Raw genomic sequence first — 19,814 nt, 5'->3', positions numbered from 1 at the left:
AGCGCGGAGCCCGCCCGTCGCCGATCGGGGAGGGGAGGGCCGGGCCGGGCCGCCTGAGAGGCCTCGGCAGGCAAGGCCTGGCCTAACGGGCCGCCCGCACCAGGCACACACGCGCACACACCCGCTTCAGTTTTTACTTTCCAGTTAATTCCAAGCGTGTTCTGAATTACGAGCGGCCTGAAAAAGCCTGGTGCGGAGCGCGACCCGCCGATTCTGCTCCTTACCCCAGAAAAGCCACCACCCTGAAACAAACAAACCAGAGGAACTCTAGTGAAGAGTCCGCGTTTCTGTTAATTAAGTCACACTCACGCTTGAAAGATTAACTACGTTTTGGTAACTTGAGGTGAAGAGACCTTAACTTTACACCCGTGTCACAGATAGGGAAGCCGTAACAATTTCTGACAGAAAATGGCCTCGTTTTGCTTTGGGGTACCACTAGGATTCCTGAAAAATAGTCTTTTAAAATCCCTCAGTCTTGTTTGCTCTGGTGTCCAGATCTGTTTGGGAGGTGCTTCCAAGTAGGAAGGACAGAGGATCTTTGACGAGGTCAGTATTGAAAAATAGCAGGTTTTTCTTCAGTACTCTTTTTTTATCTCTGGACTGGAGGTTCAAGGTCGGAGGGGCCATACCCAGCCTCGTCCGCCTTTCCTTTGCCATTTGCACAGAAAAGCAGACATTCTCTGAAATCAAACACTGCTTAGTATTTGCATTTCGGGTGGAACCTCGAGCTGCCAAAAAGCCCATCAATACATGATCAGAGAAAGCAAGACCAGCTTCAAGCCTGCAGAATCCATGCTCACGTCTTTTGGTGTTAGGCAAATGCTGTAAATCTTGCTGTAGAAATACGGAATATTTCCAATAGTAAACATTTACCCTCTCCACAAGGGTTTAACTAGATGTCATGGTAACTAGAACAGGCAGGTTGCAAAGGAAATAAAGGAGCTCTCTCCCTCTCCCCTGGCTACCCACCGTCAAAAGCATCAGTGGCTCTGACTTCCCAATCCTCTTAGGGACTTCCACAGGAGTTTTAATTGAGTTTGAAGTATGTGGTGACTCCAAGACTACCAGAGCAAATCCTTGTGAGGAGTGACATCTGTGACAAAAGCATTAAGAGGAGCCTTTTGTGTGGGAACTCTGCAGAAACTTAACAAGAAAACCAAGCAGTATCTTCTTGGAGTGCAAATAAAGAACATGATATTAAAAAAAATCGCAAGCATTAATTTTTTTCTGAATCACTGCTATTATTAGGGTGTTTTTTTTCTTTTTACTGTACACTGGTTTTCTAAAAAGTAGGGGGAAAAAATCCAAGTAAATATTTAAGATAAGTAAATCATTCAACTTCCAGCTGCTTTCCTCTTCTCGAGGTATATTAAGTTTTATGGTTAATGTATTTCTGTACAAGGCTAAGGGAACCTTTGGCCTTGGAGAATGTGCCTCTGGGCTCCTCACACTCCAGAACCTCCTGCCAAGGAACGGTGAGCTGGGGCTCGCTGACATACAAACGCTGGCATGTGCCATCTGCCCATCCTGCTCAGCCTACCTGTCAAACCCACGGCCTCCGGTTCTCCACACTGCCCCATCATCTTTGTAATATCAAATCTCCAGAGACCAGTTTCTCAGACTGCAAAATAATCTTGAAAAACGCTCTGTTTTGTTCCACCGGGCACATACTCCTGGGCAGCCCCGCGCACTGCAGCGGAGGGAAGCCCTCCCGCCCTGCCTCTTTACCCGGCAGCTCTCGTAGAGCCCCGCTGCACCCCGGTCCCCCTGGCAAAGAGCTCTATGGGCGGCACAGGACGGTCTTATCATCCCTCTCTGCCCCGTCAATAAAAGCCCTGTGCGGCGGCTCTCCCTGGTTCTTCTCAGTCTTCTCCAGGCTTCCAGCTCTGCTCTTTCAGTCAGCAGATTAAAGCACCCTCTCATTTCCCCCAGCTCTCAGCTGGTTTATGCCATCTGGCTCCCAGCCTTGTGTAAGGAGCCTCCTGCTTTCGGTAGCGTCCTCCTACTACCTCCCTGCCCACTGCCTCGGTCCTGCCAGCTGCACGGCTCCGTGGTAAGACAGGTGGGCTATGGTGAAAGCAGCTAAAAACATGTTTTATTTTCTCTCCTTGCCCTTCCTTCCTTGTACAACTTGCCGTCCACTGAGATTTGGGCCTGCATTTGCAAAATGTTGCATGAAATCTGGAGATGGAGAAGATGGGAGCTGCCTAGCTTGCTGCCTAGAAAGTGAGATCTATCTGCATATCGGAGCTCACACAAACGTGCCTCCCCATGTGGGCAGCTTATCTGGTCACCCAGGCAAACATTAATAGTCAGAAAATAGGGACAAAACAGAAGTAATGTTAAGCTACCCTGAGCTTCTTGAACTTGAGCATTCGGGGGGAGCAATCAGGAGCCTTAGGACAACCTTCCTCAAGACCTCTTGCAGCGTCCAGTGTGCAAAATCAAAGCGGTACCCCTGGGGTTTCCCGTTTAACCTGCTGGTCTTAGAAGGCCCTAGTGTCAGACACATAAAGGTTTAGATGTGGCATGTCTGACTGACTTTGAAAACCCATCAGACTAAGTAACAGAAAGAGGCCTGACCTGGCTTTTGAAATGCATTTTATTTATGCATTTGATTATAAATTCAGCCACATCATGCAATGCTTGGCAAAAGCAAAAAAAAGAGCCATAAAATCAGCTACTTCACTCTCCTCCCCTCTAAAGGTTTCCATCAAGGATGAGACAAATGCCAAGTAAAAATGAAGTGGGTGGAGGGAAGAGAGCATAATAAATAATGAAAGATGCAATGAATCAGAGTCCTTAGGTAATCAAAATACTTAAACCATAAAGATATCAAAAAGAAATAGACTTTGTCCATATCTCAGGACTACATATCTCACAATTATATTGCTATCAAGAAAGAGTGTCCTGCACAAATATCTGCGCAGAATTGCTACACTCTCAGTGTATGCCCTGGTCCAACATTGTCTCCTAGAGTCAAAAACTAATCAGGTGTTAAAATTTTCAGAGTGTTGTTGTGGGTTAGAAGGCTTACTTAAATAATTGCTGGACTGCAGTGTGTTTTCTTACATTGCTTTTGTATAGTCTTTTACCTCTCTTTGCTTCCTCAAGGCTAATGCATGGAATATTAAAAATACAACAAGGCTCAAATTCAGAGGAGTCTATCTTTGCTATATAGCAGGCAAATGTAGGGGGGAAATAGACTGCACCATCAGCTTAGTATCTAACTCAGAAAGTCTACCTTCCTAGATATTAATTTTCATCCAAAAGCTTTGTGAGCCTGCAGCAGTATTAAAAATTTATTTTTTCTATCCACTTGAAATGAAATCCTTTGCTTTTGCCATGTAGCAGCAATTATGAAGTCCTTATCTCCTGGATCACATTAATTTTGCCTACAGTAGTCACCTTCTTTTGCTCTGTTTTGGCAAGTATTTACATCAGCCCCAAATTCAAGTCCGATAAGCCTAGCAGTGGAGAGCTACATGCACTTTTCCCTCCAAATTAGATGCTAGGCAAGTTCCATCCAGACAATTATTGTCTTTGTTTTGGTCAATATGTCCCATTGGTCCTGGGTTTTAGTTATGCTAAGTACTTCAGTCTTAGTGCTATACTGTATTACCTGTGATCGATGCTTCAAAGACAGCGTTACAACTGTCTAGTGAGGGCTGCAGAGCTTGTCCTTAAAGCATGAATGGCCTTTACCCAGCTTGCTGCAGACATATTCCCTTTTCAACTGCTCCCAGCCCTTCTGAAAGCCTCCTGGGAATGTGACTCCATTTGTGAGAGCTGGATGGTCATCTGCTGTGAAGGTTTCTGGGAGGACCCTTCTCTAAACAGGTCACAGGCATGTCTGCCAGGGGCTCAGAGATTCAGGGAGCTGATGGCTGCATTGGAGGAAAGGTGAACTCAGTACCTCGTCCTCCCTGGGGAAAGAAAATATCATCATGGCTTCGCCAAGACTGTCAGAAATGGCGTTTAAAAAATGAGAATTGCTTGCAGGCGAGGGGGTAGCCATATATCCAGAAACACGCTGGTAAGGGCAGCTGCCTGGGAGCGCAGGAATTGCTCAGCACCCTGCTGCCACTTGCCCTTTCTGTCTGCTAGCGAGGGGGAGAGCAGTGCTCTGGTTCTCCCACAGCAGCCTGTGGCTGGAGGCACAGGAATACGTTTGTAATGCGGCTTTCACCGAAGAAATGCTCAACTAATATTTCAGAGGGGGCTACAGAAGTGCTGACGTTTCCAAAGTGTAGTCAGTGTAGGATGTGGTGAGATGGGAGAGAGGGAGTGACTTAAAATACTATGCCTAAAGTAAATCTCTTGCTCTCGGTAGCGATTTGCAGAAGCGCAGTAACTTGCTGTCTGCAGCAGCAGCACTGAACTGCATTGGCTGGTCACAGCTCCTTCACCTGGGGTGAAAGCAGTAACTACCTGGCAGCCAGAAAGAAGCCCAGGTAATAAAAGTGCTGAAGGACAGGCTCATTTTTTTTTGCCTCATTTGAGTGGTTGAGAGCAGCTGTCCTTCGTGTCTCGCTGGCTTCAAGCAGCAGGGAATATTTGCAAAGTCACCTTGAGCTACTGCTGAGCTCCCAAAATTTGGCCACGCACTTTCTGTTATGCTGACAATTGATGTGTGCAGCAGAGCAAGGGCTGCGGCTCCATTACAGCTTGGCGAGTCTGTTTAAACCACGAAGGGAGATGTTACTCTAAATCTGAGATGGATTTTGCTGAGTTTATTTGGTTTTAATCCTTGCAATTAGGTACATGTTGATTATCACAAGGGACAGAATAGAGTCGTAGCCATGAATCTGAATTTATATAGAAGCACCCAGAACTTTAGCCTTTATTTCTTAAAAATGTTTATGTTGGCAACCCTAGTTTGCAGTAGAATATTTTTATCATTTGGAGAAGAAACACCCAGGTTGTGAAACTACATGTTGGATCTGAACCACAGCTAGGCACAGAGCAGCCTACAGGAACAAAGAGTGAGCCTATCTGCCTGGCGGTGTCCATGAAATCCCTTTGTGCAGTTGATGTGCAATAAGCACTACATCTGGAAAGCACAGCATGTGCTTGATCAGAAAAGAGTATCTGTACACGCGGAGATGTGGCCACTAAAGCATCTTTGCACGCTGCTGACTGAGGTATTTTGCATGGCTCTAACCGCTCTGTAGGAGAAGTGTTAAAATGTGGCTTAGAGGCTGACTAAGCTGGTTTCAAACAAAGATAATTAATTCTTTGCTACAAAGATCACTTGTGATGATCCAAATCTGTGGCATGGTCCTGAACAGCTTCCTACTGCAGGCATCCACAATTCTCTCAACAATTAATTCCTGGTGATGGTATGAAATCAGCCAGCCTTGCGTATCTGTATCTATAGCCATTTCTTTGGTTATCCAACCACATAATGACAACATAGTCACCACAATTAATAGTACCCAAGAATCATCAGTACCATGAGATGATACAGTCCACAGTCCAGAAGCCAGCAGCAGTTGGAGAATTTCTTACGTTCATATTAAAATCTTAGCACTTCTTTTCTAAATTTGCATATGCTGCAGAATTGCTTTTAAAAACAGGTATGCCAGAGAGGTCAAGACACTTGGCCAGTCCCCATTATTAGAGGACATTTTTTACAATATTTAACTTTGTCCTTCCATCTCAGTTCTGACTTCTTTTTTTCACCTCCCCTTACTTCTGCGCATATGTGGACCATACACTTTGTTCACATCTGCCACTTGAAGCGCGCTGATCTTTTCCGTTGGTTTTGTGCTGTAGGAATACACAAGATAGAAAAGTTTCACTTACTGTAATAATAAAGTAATATCTTATTGCTGTGCTAATAACATATTTGACAAGTTGCTTCCAAGTACAGCTTTGCATTGCCTCAGAAAAAATACAAAAAACTTTCTTCTCCCTTCCCTGTTTTGAGTAACTGGTTCTCTATAGAACACAGACATTAATATGTCTGTAGAAGACTGAGCTCACAAGACAAATAAATGGCCATGTACACTGATGTAAAAATATACCTCTAGATTTGAGGCTGGTATTATGTTAAATGAAAGCAACTGTATTGTTAAGCTGAGCTGTGTAATTAAAACTCCATTTAATCGCTTGCCTGCACTGCATGCCTCTTGTGCTTTCCATCCATTATCAGCTACATGAATTATTGAAAAAAGAAAACAAGATTTTTTTCTGTTTTTTCAAATGTGTCTGGTAAAACAAATATGTTTGCTTTTAGGGCAAGGCTACATACAAGGCTCAATGCCCCAATTGAACAGCTGTTCTCAAACACATCTCTTCCGAAGTAAAATTGACTATTAACCTGTCCCTAAGAAATGCTTGTCTGAAGAGAATGTTTTTCCCCTCCAAAAATTAAAAAGTGAAGAAAATAGGATTTTATTTTGAGTTGATGAATTAAGAAAAACTTGTTTGCAAACTGAACTTCAGTTGCAGCAATTAAAAAATACAAAAAATCTTTCAAACAACTTCTAAAAAAGTTTTCTTCAGAAAAGCTTGTAGAAAAAATGCACCACTGTACTCAGCAGAAATCTATTTGAGCATTGGACTAGTGCTATCTGAAGAGAAACACTGTTTACAGATTTAATATCTCCTGCAGCATTTGGATTTGTCTGGGAATCATTTCAGGCACTGGGTTTGCTCCAGCTTCTGCTCAGCTGGTGAGAACCCCTCCATGGTCTTTCCTAGGAGCAGGCTCAGACCTTTACTGAGTACTGAAGCAAACCCAGTCTCTCCCTCACACTGAAGATAAATGATTTCTCTGATGAGTTCCCAGAGATTTCTGCCCACTGCAGATTTTGAGAACTGTGCCCTGAGGCTGCACTGCTGCTGGTCTCACCTCTGGCAAGGAGAGGAGATGCATGCAACAAAATGCTGCTCACATTTTTAGGTGCGAGATTTTCTCTGCCAGATTCACAGCCCCAGGCCAGAGTCCTGAGGAATAACTAGTATTTTTGAACACTTACAGTTTGAAGAGGCACCAGTATCTGAAGCCCCACTGTAAAGAAACAGTGTTGAATGTTAGTGCCTCATAAAACACAAATCACACCGTGTTAATAACAAAATAAGAGACGTGAATGGATATGACCCCCTCTTTTGAGATGAAGGACAGCCTTCTAGACTCTGCTTGGCTCTCTTTGAGACTGAAGCAGAGGAGCACAGGACACACGGTCCTTAAACAAACAACTCTTAGAGAAATTTGCAGGGAACATTTTGTGAGTAAAGAAAAGTATTTACCTGTTCTGCTTAATTTGGTTGTTGAGTTCACCTAAGAAAGATGGAGAAGAATGTTTTACAAAGCTGGCAATGCATAGAAGTTTGGGACTTGGTACTGTGCCCCTGGATGTCATGGGCAGGGATAGACAAAGGCAAACAAAGAGGACGTTTCTCGAAAGCATGATTGAGCACCCAAAGATTCAGGAGGTAGGTGGGAGGAGGAGAGCACATCAGACAGAGGAGAAGCTGGCCTTATGCTGGTTAGGAGCAGACCTCTTCCTTGTTATCCCCAGAAACAGTCCTTCTGCCCCCTTCACCCTCCCCTCTCCAACACCCCCAAGATCCCATCTGAATCCTCATCAGCCTCTTAAGGCCATGCACACGCCCCGTATAAAGGGGCCAGCATTCGGTGGCCACCAGCCCAGCTCACTGAAACCCATGGCTTGCTGTTTTCCGCTCGGGGTCAGCGGTGCGTGGCCAGCGGGTCGGGGCAGATCACTCACTCTGCACGCCTTGCAGCAGCGAGTCCAGGCGACTCATGAAGTCCCTCGTCAGGTGTCGGTAGTGGTCGATCCTGGCCTGATCCAGCTGCACTACCGCCACATCCATCCTGCTGGTGCTGAAATTCTGACTCGCAACCCTAGGGTGCAAGCGGCCATTTCACCAGGGAAAATCATTTAGCATTAGAAAGTTAACAAACTCCTTCATTAGGAAGGACGCTACAAAGAGGAGGGTGCTTTGGCAACATGAAGTATCAGGTAAACAGCTCTCTGATAAGGTTAAGTGAATTGCAATTGTTATATATTGTTATTTATTTAGCAATGCCTTTTGCTTACCAAACCTGGATGGGAACTTTCAAATGCTAAAAATGAGAAAGGGGGAGACGTTTTGCTAATACCCTTGTGCAAATAGTGCTTTGGCCTGCTGCAGGCAGGCGCTTACTGTTTGAGCACAACCGCCATCGTGATAGAAAGAAAATGCCAAACATAGTAAATGGTGTCCAGGCTTCTGGAAAATGATTTTGATCCCACAGGCTAGATTTTGACTTGCGGCACAGCTGTGAGTAATGGACTATGCTGCTGCCAGCACAGCCCCTAGGTACACGGTGATTCAAAGTTATCCTTACAATCCAAGTTCAAACTCAGTTTTATTCCTACGAGTTACAGAGATGACACCTTAAAATCCAGCCAGATGTTTGAGCTAGCCCTTCATGCGGCTGGGGAGTTTAGTGCTGCAGCAAAATTTCTTGTGGTTCTGTAACTTACTGTTGGTGTGGTTTTGCACCATTGCATTACAGCTGACAGCCAGGCGTCAATTAGGAAGTAAGAAGTTATAAATTAAATGTGTCACTTACAAGAGAAAGGATAATAAATCTGTCTAGCTATTAAGCTTGTCCACAAGCAGAAGCAAAGATCGGTGGGAAATGAGCCAGTTACCTCTGCAGCCAAAGGCTGTTCACTGGGACTCACGTGCAGGAGTGTCACCAATACGCATCCAAGAGAGTGTTGCTGTAAACTGAACCCTATGGGCTTCATCTCTGATAAAAACATTTTTCTGGTAATAAAAGCCAGTGGTTTTCATCAGAATCCAGCAACCACGTAGCTGCCAAGGAAACTGAAACTTAAAGGGACCACTGGAACAGCAGGCAGATATCTCTCCATCCTCGTTAATAGTGTGGACGTGGTGCCCTCTGGCTCAGCTAGAATAGGGAGCAGCTTTGCAGCATAGGGTGCCAGGACAGAGGGGCACAGGCAGCGGGGTTTGATCCCAGTTATCAACACCATATTTTTTCAAAGAAGAAAACAAGTGTTTTCAGGTGGAACATACCTGTCCGTGGCCAGTTTAAATTCCTACAAACAGGATTGCCCCAAAAAAAAGGAAAAAAGTAGTTAGTGCGATTTCCAGAAAGGGCATCTGTCTGAGAAATAGGCATATTCATGAAGAAAAGCAGAATACCGCTGCTTACTTTGAAGAAGAGGAAAATATCTGGTTGCTCTCTCATTTTCTGCAAAGACTGAAGATGCTGCGCAGCCTCATCTCTCCTCTGTTCCATTTCCTTCTTCACTTTGGTAATGTCTGCCAGTTGTTTTTTCTCATTGAACTGAATGTCACTCAGGATCATCTTCTCTTTCAGCATCATCTCTCTCTTCATCTCTTCAAACAGCTTTTGCAGCTGAGAAGTCACTGTTTTCGTATTGGTCTAAATGAACAGATAAGAAAATGGTGCACTGGCTTGGGAACTCAACACTTCAGCTTAGTGCTCTATTAATTAGGATTGTACCTATCCTTTGCACTGGCTTTAGAAGGAAGCGGGCAATAGGCATTTGTTTAGAATATCTGATTAAACAGAGGGTTATGAAAATTAATGCTGATATAGTAACAAAATCAGATAAAATTCAGCTAGCAATGTGAGAACTGTATCGGTACACACTGAAAATCCCACTTGTAGATTCAAATTGGTTTTCTTTTATTTAACTGATAGAAAACTTTAAAAATACACAATGATATGTACAGTCTGTGGCCTGCCAGTCCTGCAGCCTTGTCTATGCAACCACATAGCGTTAAGTCTCCACAACCACAAGCAACAGTCTCTCAGCTGTTTCCTCCTGTGGAGCTATGCTGGGAGGCTGTGAGAAAGCTTGGCTTCTGCCAGTTTTTTAAACCAGTGTTTTCCTTACTTTGGACTATATCTCTTTCTTTTCATCTGCTTCTAACAGTATAGTTGCCATCACTTATTTCTGGGAAATTACGGAGGAAAGATGCTCGGGGTGCCAACCTTGAGCTGATTCTTGCTTCTCTGAAGCTCTTCTAGGGCAGTATCTAAAGCACTTTTACGTTCCTGCAGCCACGTCACAATGTCTGAGAGTTCACCCTAGCAGAAGGAAAGACAGCATTGAACTTCATAGCAGGGAAGAAGCACACATAGGTTTAAACTAGACTGGCGGTTTGTGGAGCTGGTGAAATGGCATGGGTGCCTTCTACCTGCTCACTTTCACCAGTGAGTCCTAGAATAAACTGTGTTCACTTGCCTCCTCATAAAGATAGGGCATAACAGAAAACTGATATGAACTGGAAATCTTTCAAGACAATGTTTAGTTTTTATATGTGTAGCTTTCTATGTGGTAGGTTAATAAACAACTTTCCCTTTGAATAAGTAAATTTCACTTTAAATGAATAAATCTCACTTTATCTGTTAAAGCTCTGTTCCTGCCAGAATCTTTGCATGGGCCTAATGTGATCCAAAACCTTAGTTTTCACATCTGTCAGCAGCTGTGGGATCTGAGGATAAGGTAATAAGCAAGCATCTTTTCTGAAGATCAGCGAAACAGCAGTACTTACTCACCCAGCTGTTTATTTTAATGGATACCACAATCATTCAGTGCTCTTATACTGCACGATAACACATTTCAGAGGGGACATTAAACCTCATTCTTTGGGGATTAGATAGGCTCTGAACGGTTCTGGTTGCTCCTGGTTGTGTCCAGCAGTGTTTTCACACCTCAAGCACCCATGAATGGCCATGGCAGACATAGCTGCCAGATTCCTGTTTCTTTAATAAAAATTATGCCAGAAAGCTTAGGTTTTCCATGAGATAGTTGTCACAGTTGGAAAGTTTTAATGTTTGGAAAATTAAAAGACAAATAATCGAATTTGACCAAGGTTCCTTACACCAAAACCTTTTTATAATTCCTCCTGAAGAGCTGTATTCCGGATTTCCCTGGCTATCCTGAGGAGTTTAAAAAAGACAAGCAAGAGGAATACGCAGCTGAGATCTCAGCTTATCCATGGAGATGGCTTCCCCATAGGCAGAGCAGTGCTGCTCCTTTACCAGCTCCAGGGATGAAGGAACTGGCTACTATCCTACACAGCCCACTTCTGTTTGGCAGCCCTGAATTTTCTACACGTAACTTGGGGGAGAAAGTTAGTTTGTGATAAGTATAACTGCAATGGATGCTTCCTGCTAATTCCCGAGGAGACTGTGACCTGTCCTGAGGTCCAGAGCGAGCTGGGTGTTTCCTGCCCATGCACTGGGTTCCTGCAGGGTGTTTTGCTTGGGCTCTACATTGAGCCCAGAAATTTCAAATGCAAGGCAGTGAGCGAGCATAGCAAATGCATTTTCTCCCCTCAGTCTCAGCTGGTTCCGGAGCATTTCAAGGACAGCAGCTGGACTCAAAGGCAGGGACTTCGAGGCCCCATGTCTCTGCCTGCTGGGACGCTGGCTTTGCAAAACTTAGGGCAGAGGGAGGAGGGAGCCAGAGGGAAGGGCCTCGAGTGGGAAAACATGTTTCCCAGCCCAAAATTCAGCAGTAGTGGGGTCCCCGAGGCTCTGTAAAGGAAGAGAATTCTTAATCCCTGCAGGAATACTTCTTCATCCCAGGCGAGAATATACTTGTCATGGGCAGTTTGCAGTTGCCTGGGGCTGCACAGGACGGACAGCCCTGCGCCTGCCTCTTGCTTGTTCTCCTGCATGCACATCCCCATCGACACACGCTACAGGATTTACCCACCCTTGTCCTGGTCAGCCCCAAACACCTTTCTCTGCTCTTCTCCCTCTGCTTAGCCTGCCAGGCTGCTTTCGCAACACAAAGAAGGAAGTTAAAAGCAAATTGCAGCACAACGCACCAGTCCCCGCCGGGTGTGGGCATGAAATCCCCCCAGCTGCTGCCTGCCTGCCCTCACCCCCCATCCCCACTCCCCGGTGAAAGCCTTACTGCTCCTCCTGCAGCTTCCCCCCTTCCTCCAGGTCAGGAGTTTGGAGCAAACCCTGCGAGGGCCCTGGGGAGAGGAGAGCCCCTTACCAGCTGTTTCTCTTGTGCCTCCTTCAGGGTGATGATGCTGTGGCCCTTGTGGCAGCCCACAATGGAGCAGAGCGTGCAGATGTGTTGCCCCTCGTCCTGGCAGTAGCACTCCAGCAGCCTGCCGTGCTCCGGGCACCTCCTCCCCTCCGCCGCATCGCCCGCGCCCACCTCTATGAACATGTGGTGCTGCTGGGAGGCCTTGGCGTTGTGTTTGTTCAGATGGGCCTGGCACAAAGACGCATCGCAGTTCAGGCACGTTATCGTTGCTGGCTGAAAGCGGTCCAGGCAAAAGTCACAGGGAACCACCTCCTCCTCCTCCTCCTTCCCCTCTGCAGAGCCCTCGGCCTGTTGTCCTTTGGAAGTGCTGGCCAGAAATGCCTCTACGATGCTGCACAGCTGGAAATTCTTCTGCAGCTCCAGGATGGGCCCCAGCTGGAGCTTGCACATGGGGCAGGAGTAAGGGGTCTTGGATTGCTGCTGGGCACCGAGTGCCTTCTGGATGCACTGCTTGCAGAAGCTGTGACCACAGCTCAGCGACACTGGGTTCCTGTACAGACACAGGCAGATGGGACAGCTGAGTTCGTCCTCCAGGCTGGCACCCCCTCCAAATTCTTCCTTTGCTTTTGCCATGGCTGCGGAAACACTGCGTTAACTAGTCTGCGAGAAACGAAACTAAAAAGACGTTCTTGGCGTTGTGCCCTCGTTGGAGACCCAGCCCACAGGCTGCAAGTCCTTCCTCTCTGCTCTCTGCCAGGCTGGCAGAGATACACTCCCCATCCCAGGCTCCACCTGGAAACAGCTCCTGTAAGCTATGGCAGCCACTTTCAGACATTTGCCCTCGGTCTCAGGCAGCGTTGTTCCGTGTGTGAGCCTCCAGCAGGCCGGTGGGAGCAGGGGGTGCTGGGGAGGGCACAAGATGGACAATTCTACAGCCCTCTGCCCTCCTGGAAAAATCCTCCATCCCATGCCAGGGGCAGCGAATTAAAGATAAACCCTGGACAAGAAGAGTATGAGCCTGGCAGGGGTAAGCCAGGAATTCCCTCTGCTTTGCCTGGTTCTTCTCCACAACAGTTACAGATGCTCCCCTAAAGGTAAAATAGGGAGAACCTAGGGGAAAGTTTTACTGGGACTTGTTGACGCTGGTCTCCTACCTGCAGCCAGCTGACAGGCAAATGGGCACTGGGAAAGGCACTCTAGGATAGGAATATCCCCATACCACATCACGAGCATTGCTTATCTCACTTTACACCCATACCACCTAAGCAGCCACTTCTCCCACTGCAAGTGCATTTGGGAGAACCAAATCTACCTGCATGGTTTTCTGTATCATTTTGGTGTATAAAACACAAAATAGAAAAGACAGCCACTTTCTTCTAAGACTGAACAAGGATTTCTTTTAGCATACGCAAAACTGCAGTGTCCCTCAAGGTCCTTCACTGTCCCTGCTGGGGTGAAGAGCTCCTGCCTGGACTTCTTCATGCAAATACCCTGGCTCTGTCTGAAGGCAGAAGAACCACAGGCAGCAGGCAGGAATATCATCTCCAAGGTGTTTGGACAACCATAAGAACGAAGTAATCTAGGCCCCATATGGCACAGACTAAAGGCACAGGAGTTTTCCTCTTTATTACTCCCTTTGCTGTGGCATTTTTGCATAGGTGAGGAGAAAATTAAAATTGAGGCAAGAAGTAGGTAACTGATTTATCAGAGAGCTCACAGGGGACAACAGCAGCAGAGAGCAAGGGAAACCAGGTGTCTTACCGCCTACTGTCTACTTGCCTCCCAGGCCAGGTTTGCTTCTGCAACAGATGGCTTAGGTTGTGCCGGACAGGTGGAGGAGGGCAGAGGTAAAAGCTGATGCATTAGAGCAAAGATCAGCATTGCTGCTGCTTAGTTCTGTAGCAGTTAATGTTGTGCTGTCAACTTTTTTATAAACTAAATTGCCATTGAGTTTTGCAAACTGAATTACTTTAATAACATGCAGCCAACACAGCATTTGATACAGCCAAACAAAAAAAGCACAACTTAACGGTATTTCCATTGTGATTAGCAGAACAAATATGATAGGAGCTCTTGCAGTAAGCAGCAGTGTGCTGTGATATACCCCAGAGAGGCCTTGCTCTCACACAGGTGAGCTGTCACAGCAGCCCAAAATCCAATTTCTAATATACCAGCTTAGCGCAGCCTCCGTGCAGCAACAGTCTCGATACCTAGGCCTGGAAACACAAAACACCACCTTGTCGCCACATCACTACAGGAGCTTCAAAGAGCCGTCAAGCACGCCGAAGATAGCATAGGCAGGATAGTTCGAAGGGATGCTTACTGCCTCTAAAAGCCTGAGGCTCTCAGTAGCATCTCTATCCTTGACAGACACATTATAAAATGACAGTGTATTTCTTCTGCAGTCTAGCTCCACCCTGACCACTTTGAGGGCTGTAGGAAAGTCCTTTGCTGTGATCATTGTTTGACCTAGGAACACACAGAGGGAACCATGAGACATTTGCAGGTAGCACTCCAACTTGGGATTAATGATTCCAAGCTTCCAATGGTGTGCATTGCTGGTGTCCACCTCCCAGAAGTGACAGCCCTGTGAGAAGCTCTCGTTGCTCTTTATGGGTAAGATGGCATCAGATGGATTTAATAGCCCAAACTGGAGAGAACTCCATGAGGATGCACTGACTACGTTGGCATTATAAGGGTATATAGTTCCTTGATGCACTGAAGTCAGGTGTTCCTGAACTATAGAAAGAAAAAAACCACATTATGATTAACAGATAATTGTGGAGATTTGCATACATCCCCACTGCTGAAAGCTAGATTTCCCAATCCAAGTCATCCAAGTCAATCCAAGTCATCCTATCCAAGTCATCCAATTCAAGTCCAACCCACCCAAGTCATTAAAAGCATATGTTAACTGAAACACCTTCTGCACCTCTCTGCTGCTCCTGTGTAATTCTAAAGGAGGTTGATATCATACTTCATGAAATGCTGCTCTTTTACAATTTTAAAGTGTCTTTTTGCTTTTTGTTTCAAACTACAGCAACTCTTAGATTTTAGTTTTCCATCATTGTCCTGCAGACCTTCATTAGGCATTTTTAAAAACTTCCCAGATTAAATTCCATGTACGAGAAATGTGTGAACAGCACCACAGCCATTTTATAAACGCTTATTTACTTAGCATAATTTGAAGTTATTTTCTAGAACTCTCAACAATTCCTGGCATGGCCAGTCACATGAAGTTAATTTTACACTCAGGAATTTGCAGAATGTTTTCTTTCAGTCTTTCAGACCTTCTCTTGCACGTAATGCATTTCAATATTGTGGTATTTTCTGCTCCGGAAGTTACTCCTCCAGGAAACTGAAATGGCAGCAGTGACTTGGACAACTAACCAAAATTGCTCAGATGGCATAGATAATTAGGAAAACCTGGATCTAAGGCTTTTTAGCCAGAATAGGTCTGGACTACGCTTACAGGGATGGTAGAGACTGAACTCAAGAGTGGCCGTTAGCACGGTGTGCTTCTTAGAGTACCCAAGGCTGTACCGATAGTGGCCAATTAGGTGTGCACATCGCACACTGTCACACACGCTCTGGACGGAGCGTTCCCACCCCAGCTGTCTCTCAGTCTTGTCCCTAGGCTGACTGTCAGCAAGGGCTCAAGCACCATCAAGAGAGCAATAACAAGGGAACCCTAGTTTTTTCAACGCAGTTGGAAAAGCATCCCACCATGCACAGCACCGGGACTGTAGATCTTACAAAACTTTACAAAGAGTAAAGTTATTTACAACGTAAGACAAACTCCGCCTGCTGCTGCTGCGATGAGTTCACAACTTTCCCCATGCTTTGAATCAAAGTGATGCTACAGACAGAAGAGGTGTTGCTATTCTCTTCCCTTAATCCTCCCAGAAAATTCCTAGGACATCCACATTTCTTCACCCAGAGCCCATTTTAACAGGATGTATTCAAGGCATGTTCCCAAAGCACTGAAGGCTAGGACAAGCACCCTTCTATGTACACATATGTGAAAATAATCATACAATGTTAGTAATCAGTTCTTCTAGAGGTACTTGGCATACTTGGTGTCCTATTACAGTCCTTTCTTAAACATGTTTTGTTAGCTTCTCTGTCTTGCTTGTCACATAGTGACATGATCACTTACCAGGTGGTACTTCAAATAAGGACTGCATGTCTGAGAGGAATTGCCGGAAAAGCCTTAGAGTAGTGTCTGTTGTTAATTTATCCAAAATAACGGGTGGCCTTGGCAGTTCTACACCATCTTTGTTAGTAAGTTGCTTGCGTTTCCTAAAACACGCAGAAAGACATCAGAGCAGCCAGTCATCAGAAAACCGTCACCAAGCCCATCCGTGAGCCAACAACTGCGTCACCCACTCCACACCCAGCCTCAATGGGAGGTACAGAAAAGCAGCTTCTATCATCCCCGCCCTCTGCAGCTTTACCAGGGACTCGCCCTCTGACAGGTCTTTTCCCAGAACCCCAGATCTCTTCAACATCGTTAGGATGAAGTTCACTCCATGGACAATATCTGTCCCCAGAGGACCTTGTCTCAGCCACCTCAGCCCCAACTTTTGCCAGGAAGGACCCCAGCATCATGTTTCTGGTTACAGTCTTCAAGTCCCTGCAGAAGGAGCTAATGAGGTATCAAGGGCAACTGCTGGCATGCTGGGACACCAAACAAGAAGTGCTGTGTTATCACAGCCAAGGGGCAACTGCTGCACCTGAAATGCAGGGCTGGGGAAAGGCCGGGCTAGGGGACCTGTGTGCATGCAGTGGTGGGCTGTGGTGGAGGAACAGCACTGGGCAGGCACTGGGGGAGCAGCTCAGGAGAAAACCCATGAACTTTGTAGACTCATGACTTCACTGCATGTTTCAGCTCCTGCCACATTTGCTTCTTACAAGCAGTAGGCAATGCAAACTGGAGGACAACTCAGGATATATAAGCTCATCCGTCCTTTGCATGCCCAGCCAGGGACCTAAATATTCAGGAACTGCTTTCAGAACGGGTCTCAAGAACAAGTGTGGAGGATACAGAAAAATAAGCCATGTTGTATACGAAGAGTCACATGTGACCTCTGTTAATATTTTGGGGCTTGGGGCTTCTCCAGGTCCCTGACAAAGCCAGGCTCAGAATGTGCAGTCAGCATGCCCAAGGGGCAGCCAGGGCAAGCCCAGGGAGCTGTGGGCCTGCAGTGCACGCAGGCTGGGCTAGCAGACACACACCACTGGACTATCAGTTACCTGAAGCAATATGTAATGCAATAGCAGACCACCTCAGGAAGAGCTTACCTGGCTCGAATCATTGCAAAACTCTGTAAAAGACATTTTGAAAGGAGAATTAAGCACAGCGCAGGCCAGCCAGAATTAAGCACTGCCAGCCCAAGAGCTGAACATCTCTGGAAAGGGAGATGCTATTAGGTACCTTCGTGAAAAGAAGTAGGTCTTTCTGATCTCTCAGAGCCTCCAGCTCCTGTACATTGCAGCTGGCTGCATCCTTCTCCTCTTTGTGTTTTTGTACCTCCATCTGAATCTGAGAAAGCTGTTGCTCCTCGTGGTGACTGAGAGCTTTCAGGACCTCTCTTTTTTTGTTATCTAGCTGCAGACACATCTCTTTGAAGAGGCTCTCCAGCTGATCCCTCAGGAGGCTCTCCTTAGCCTGTTAAGAAAACACTTTCAAAGTTGTTAGGGACTGAATCTTACATTTTCCACGCTAACTCTCACTCAGAAAGAGCCTGGTCTTTTCTGGGCTGAGAGAAGTAACTACTAACTTAGTGCCTCTCTGTATGACAACAAACCAAGATGTCCCACTGACAGCAGAAAGGCCAAGTGACATAAGTGGCCTTCCCCAGCATCTGGCACCTGACCAGAAAAAGACAAAAAAGTAGTGCTTCTTGCACAATGCTTGCTGAAGACTTTCCACTATACATGTATTTCCTTATTCTGCACTGGTATTTTTCTATGGATACATTGTCTTTGGTCCTTTTAAGGACGGGTGAGGAAAAAGTTTCTCTGCTTACTGCCTCCACCAAGCTTCCTTCACTGTTTGAAAGCAGCTACACTGCCAGACAGAACACTGCCCACAGGTACAGTTTTGTCTTCAGACTTGAAGGGAAGATTTCCTTTGCCCAGTGCCAGGACTTCTAGTCCCATCACTTTTACTGGTGGAGGAAGGCAAGTGCCAATTTTGCCTAAGCAGAATGAATGAGGATTTGGAGACCTGCGTTAAATTTCCTGCTCTTTCAGAGCTTTTAGATAGGTATTTGCATGCTGGGAGCAAAAACCAGACACTGTGGGGCAATCTTTTAACCTCATTCCTACCAACTTCTTAGAACCACAGACTAACCTAAAGGGATTTCTTGTTGTAAAGAGGAATAAAATCACTCTAACATGGTCTGTATCCTTTCCATAAGTATTTTAGAGTCTGAAAATTGAGTAACATTGGGGGGAAAAAAAGCAACCACCACCCACCAATCAGGAGGCATGGACTTAACAGCAACTTTCAAGGTCAAAGGTCCTTTGCAAACTATGAATGTACTTGCCAGACTGATAAGAAAGTTGTTCATCATCCTCCTTCAAAGAAGAAACCTAGAAAATATCTGAGAAACCACCATGGAACTAAAAAAAGCTTCAGAATCCATGATCTGGGGAAGCGCAAAAGAAAACCTTATCTCATCAGCTACCAGCATGCAACCATCCCGAAGGGATATGGAAACTTGGAACAAACCTTTACGTCCTCCTCTTGTTTCAGCAGATTTGCTATGCTTTGATTCAGTGCAGCTTCATGTTCTTTCGCTGTTTCCAGAGTTTCAGGAAAAACACTCTATAAAAATAACCGGAGGGAGGTATGAGGATAGGACCGACATACGTACACAAGATCAGCTATTTTATGGAAATGGGTTAAGCCAGACCTGCAAAAAGGTTGTTCACTGCATGCTCTCAGGACAAATCAATACATAAAGGTTTATTGTAAGATTTTACCCCTGAACAAATACCACAATTACGAGAATGGGAAAGACATTTTGAAACTGAAAGCTGTTCATGTGCAATAGCCACACATAAAGCTACCTTCAGTGCTGACAGCTTCCTTTCTGTTACTCTGTCATCAATTTCCTTTGCATAAATGCAGCTCAGGCTGGTCTTCTGGCTTGAAAGCTCACGGAGGACTAAAAGCATAGCCACAAGCACTCAGTCTGACCAGTTTGGCTCCTCGAAATGGGAAGAAAGTGTTTATGACATCTTGCTTTATATCCCGAGGGGCAAGCCCAGAGGGAATCTGGGGCAAAACTAGGACTGAAAGCCCAACATCCCAAGATGAAGACGTAGCCCTATCCTGAGTCTGCAGATCCGAAACTCGGGAGACGTTTCATCCCTGTGCTGCGGGCAGCTCTCCACGCCACAGACCCCAGTGGTTTTCCTAGCGCAATGCGTGCCCGGGCTGCTGTCCTGGCAGCCTCTTACCTGCGCCTGGCCAAAAGCCTCCTCCAAAGTGTCGATCTTGTGTTTCCTGTGGGGGCCAGCGACACAGCACAGCACACAGATGCAGACCGAGTCCGTCCTGCAGTAGCCCTCCAGCAGTTTGCCGTGCTGGGGGCACCTCCTCTCAGCCAAAAGATGAGCATCACAGGGCTCTATCAGGACGTGGTCTTTCAGGAGGCTGTTTGTGCTGTGCTTGCTGCAGTGGGCTCGGCACAGCGAGGCCTCGCAGCTCAGGCAGGTCTTCACGGCTGGCTGGGGGGCCTGGAGGGAGAAGTGGAACAGGAGTAACTT

The 19,814-nt window shown here is 46.1% G+C and overlaps 2 protein-coding genes across 5 annotated transcripts in view; both read right to left on the bottom strand.

Moving 5' to 3' along the window:
* Nucleotides 1–5,384: 5,384 nt before the first annotated feature.
* Nucleotides 5,385–14,702, bottom strand: LOC104839005 (E3 ubiquitin/ISG15 ligase TRIM25-like). Of its 4 annotated transcripts, XM_010579092.1 has the most exons (9): nt 14,356–14,702; nt 12,036–12,582; nt 10,013–10,108; nt 9,203–9,436; nt 9,064–9,086; nt 7,740–7,876; nt 7,258–7,288; nt 6,987–7,018; nt 5,787–6,157 (listed from the first exon to the last, which is right to left on the bottom strand). In XM_010579092.1, exons 2-9 carry the CDS (start codon nt 12,480–12,482, stop codon nt 5,985–5,987), a joined length of 1,173 nt encoding a protein of 390 aa, XP_010577394.1. In that variant the 5' UTR covers nt 12,483–12,582; nt 14,356–14,702; the 3' UTR covers nt 5,787–5,984. The 4 variants fall into 4 exon arrangements, with proteins under 4 accessions (XP_010577393.1, XP_010577394.1, XP_010577391.1 ...); XM_010579091.1 differs by lacking the exons at nt 5,787–6,157; nt 14,356–14,702 and adding an exon at nt 5,385–5,772 and having other exon boundaries at nt 12,036–14,349; XM_010579089.1 differs by lacking the exon at nt 14,356–14,702 and having other exon boundaries at nt 12,036–14,349.
* LOC104839125 (tripartite motif-containing protein 47-like) overlaps nt 14,284–19,814 on the bottom strand; it is a 9,218-nt gene continuing 3,687 nt past the window's right edge. Inside the window, exons 4-10 of the mRNA XM_010579245.1 lie at nt 19,506–19,811; nt 18,772–18,867; nt 17,470–17,703; nt 17,337–17,359; nt 16,192–16,334; nt 14,709–14,771; nt 14,284–14,501 (exon numbers count right to left, since the gene is read on the bottom strand). Of these exons, the coding sequence (XP_010577547.1) occupies nt 14,284–14,501; nt 14,709–14,771; nt 16,192–16,334; nt 17,337–17,359; nt 17,470–17,703; nt 18,772–18,867; nt 19,506–19,811 (1,083 nt within the window). The remainder of the gene's footprint in view (nt 14,502–14,708; nt 14,772–16,191; nt 16,335–17,336; nt 17,360–17,469; nt 17,704–18,771; nt 18,868–19,505; nt 19,812–19,814) is intronic.

The sequence above is a fragment of the Haliaeetus leucocephalus genome, unplaced genomic scaffold (assembly GCF_000737465.1).
Source record: "Haliaeetus leucocephalus isolate CR32 unplaced genomic scaffold, Haliaeetus_leucocephalus-4.0 Scaffold656, whole genome shotgun sequence".
Lineage (NCBI taxonomy): Eukaryota > Metazoa > Chordata > Aves > Accipitriformes > Accipitridae > Haliaeetus > Haliaeetus leucocephalus.
The sequence above is the reverse complement of the archived record's forward strand: the minus strand, read 5'-3'. Positions and strand labels throughout refer to the sequence as shown.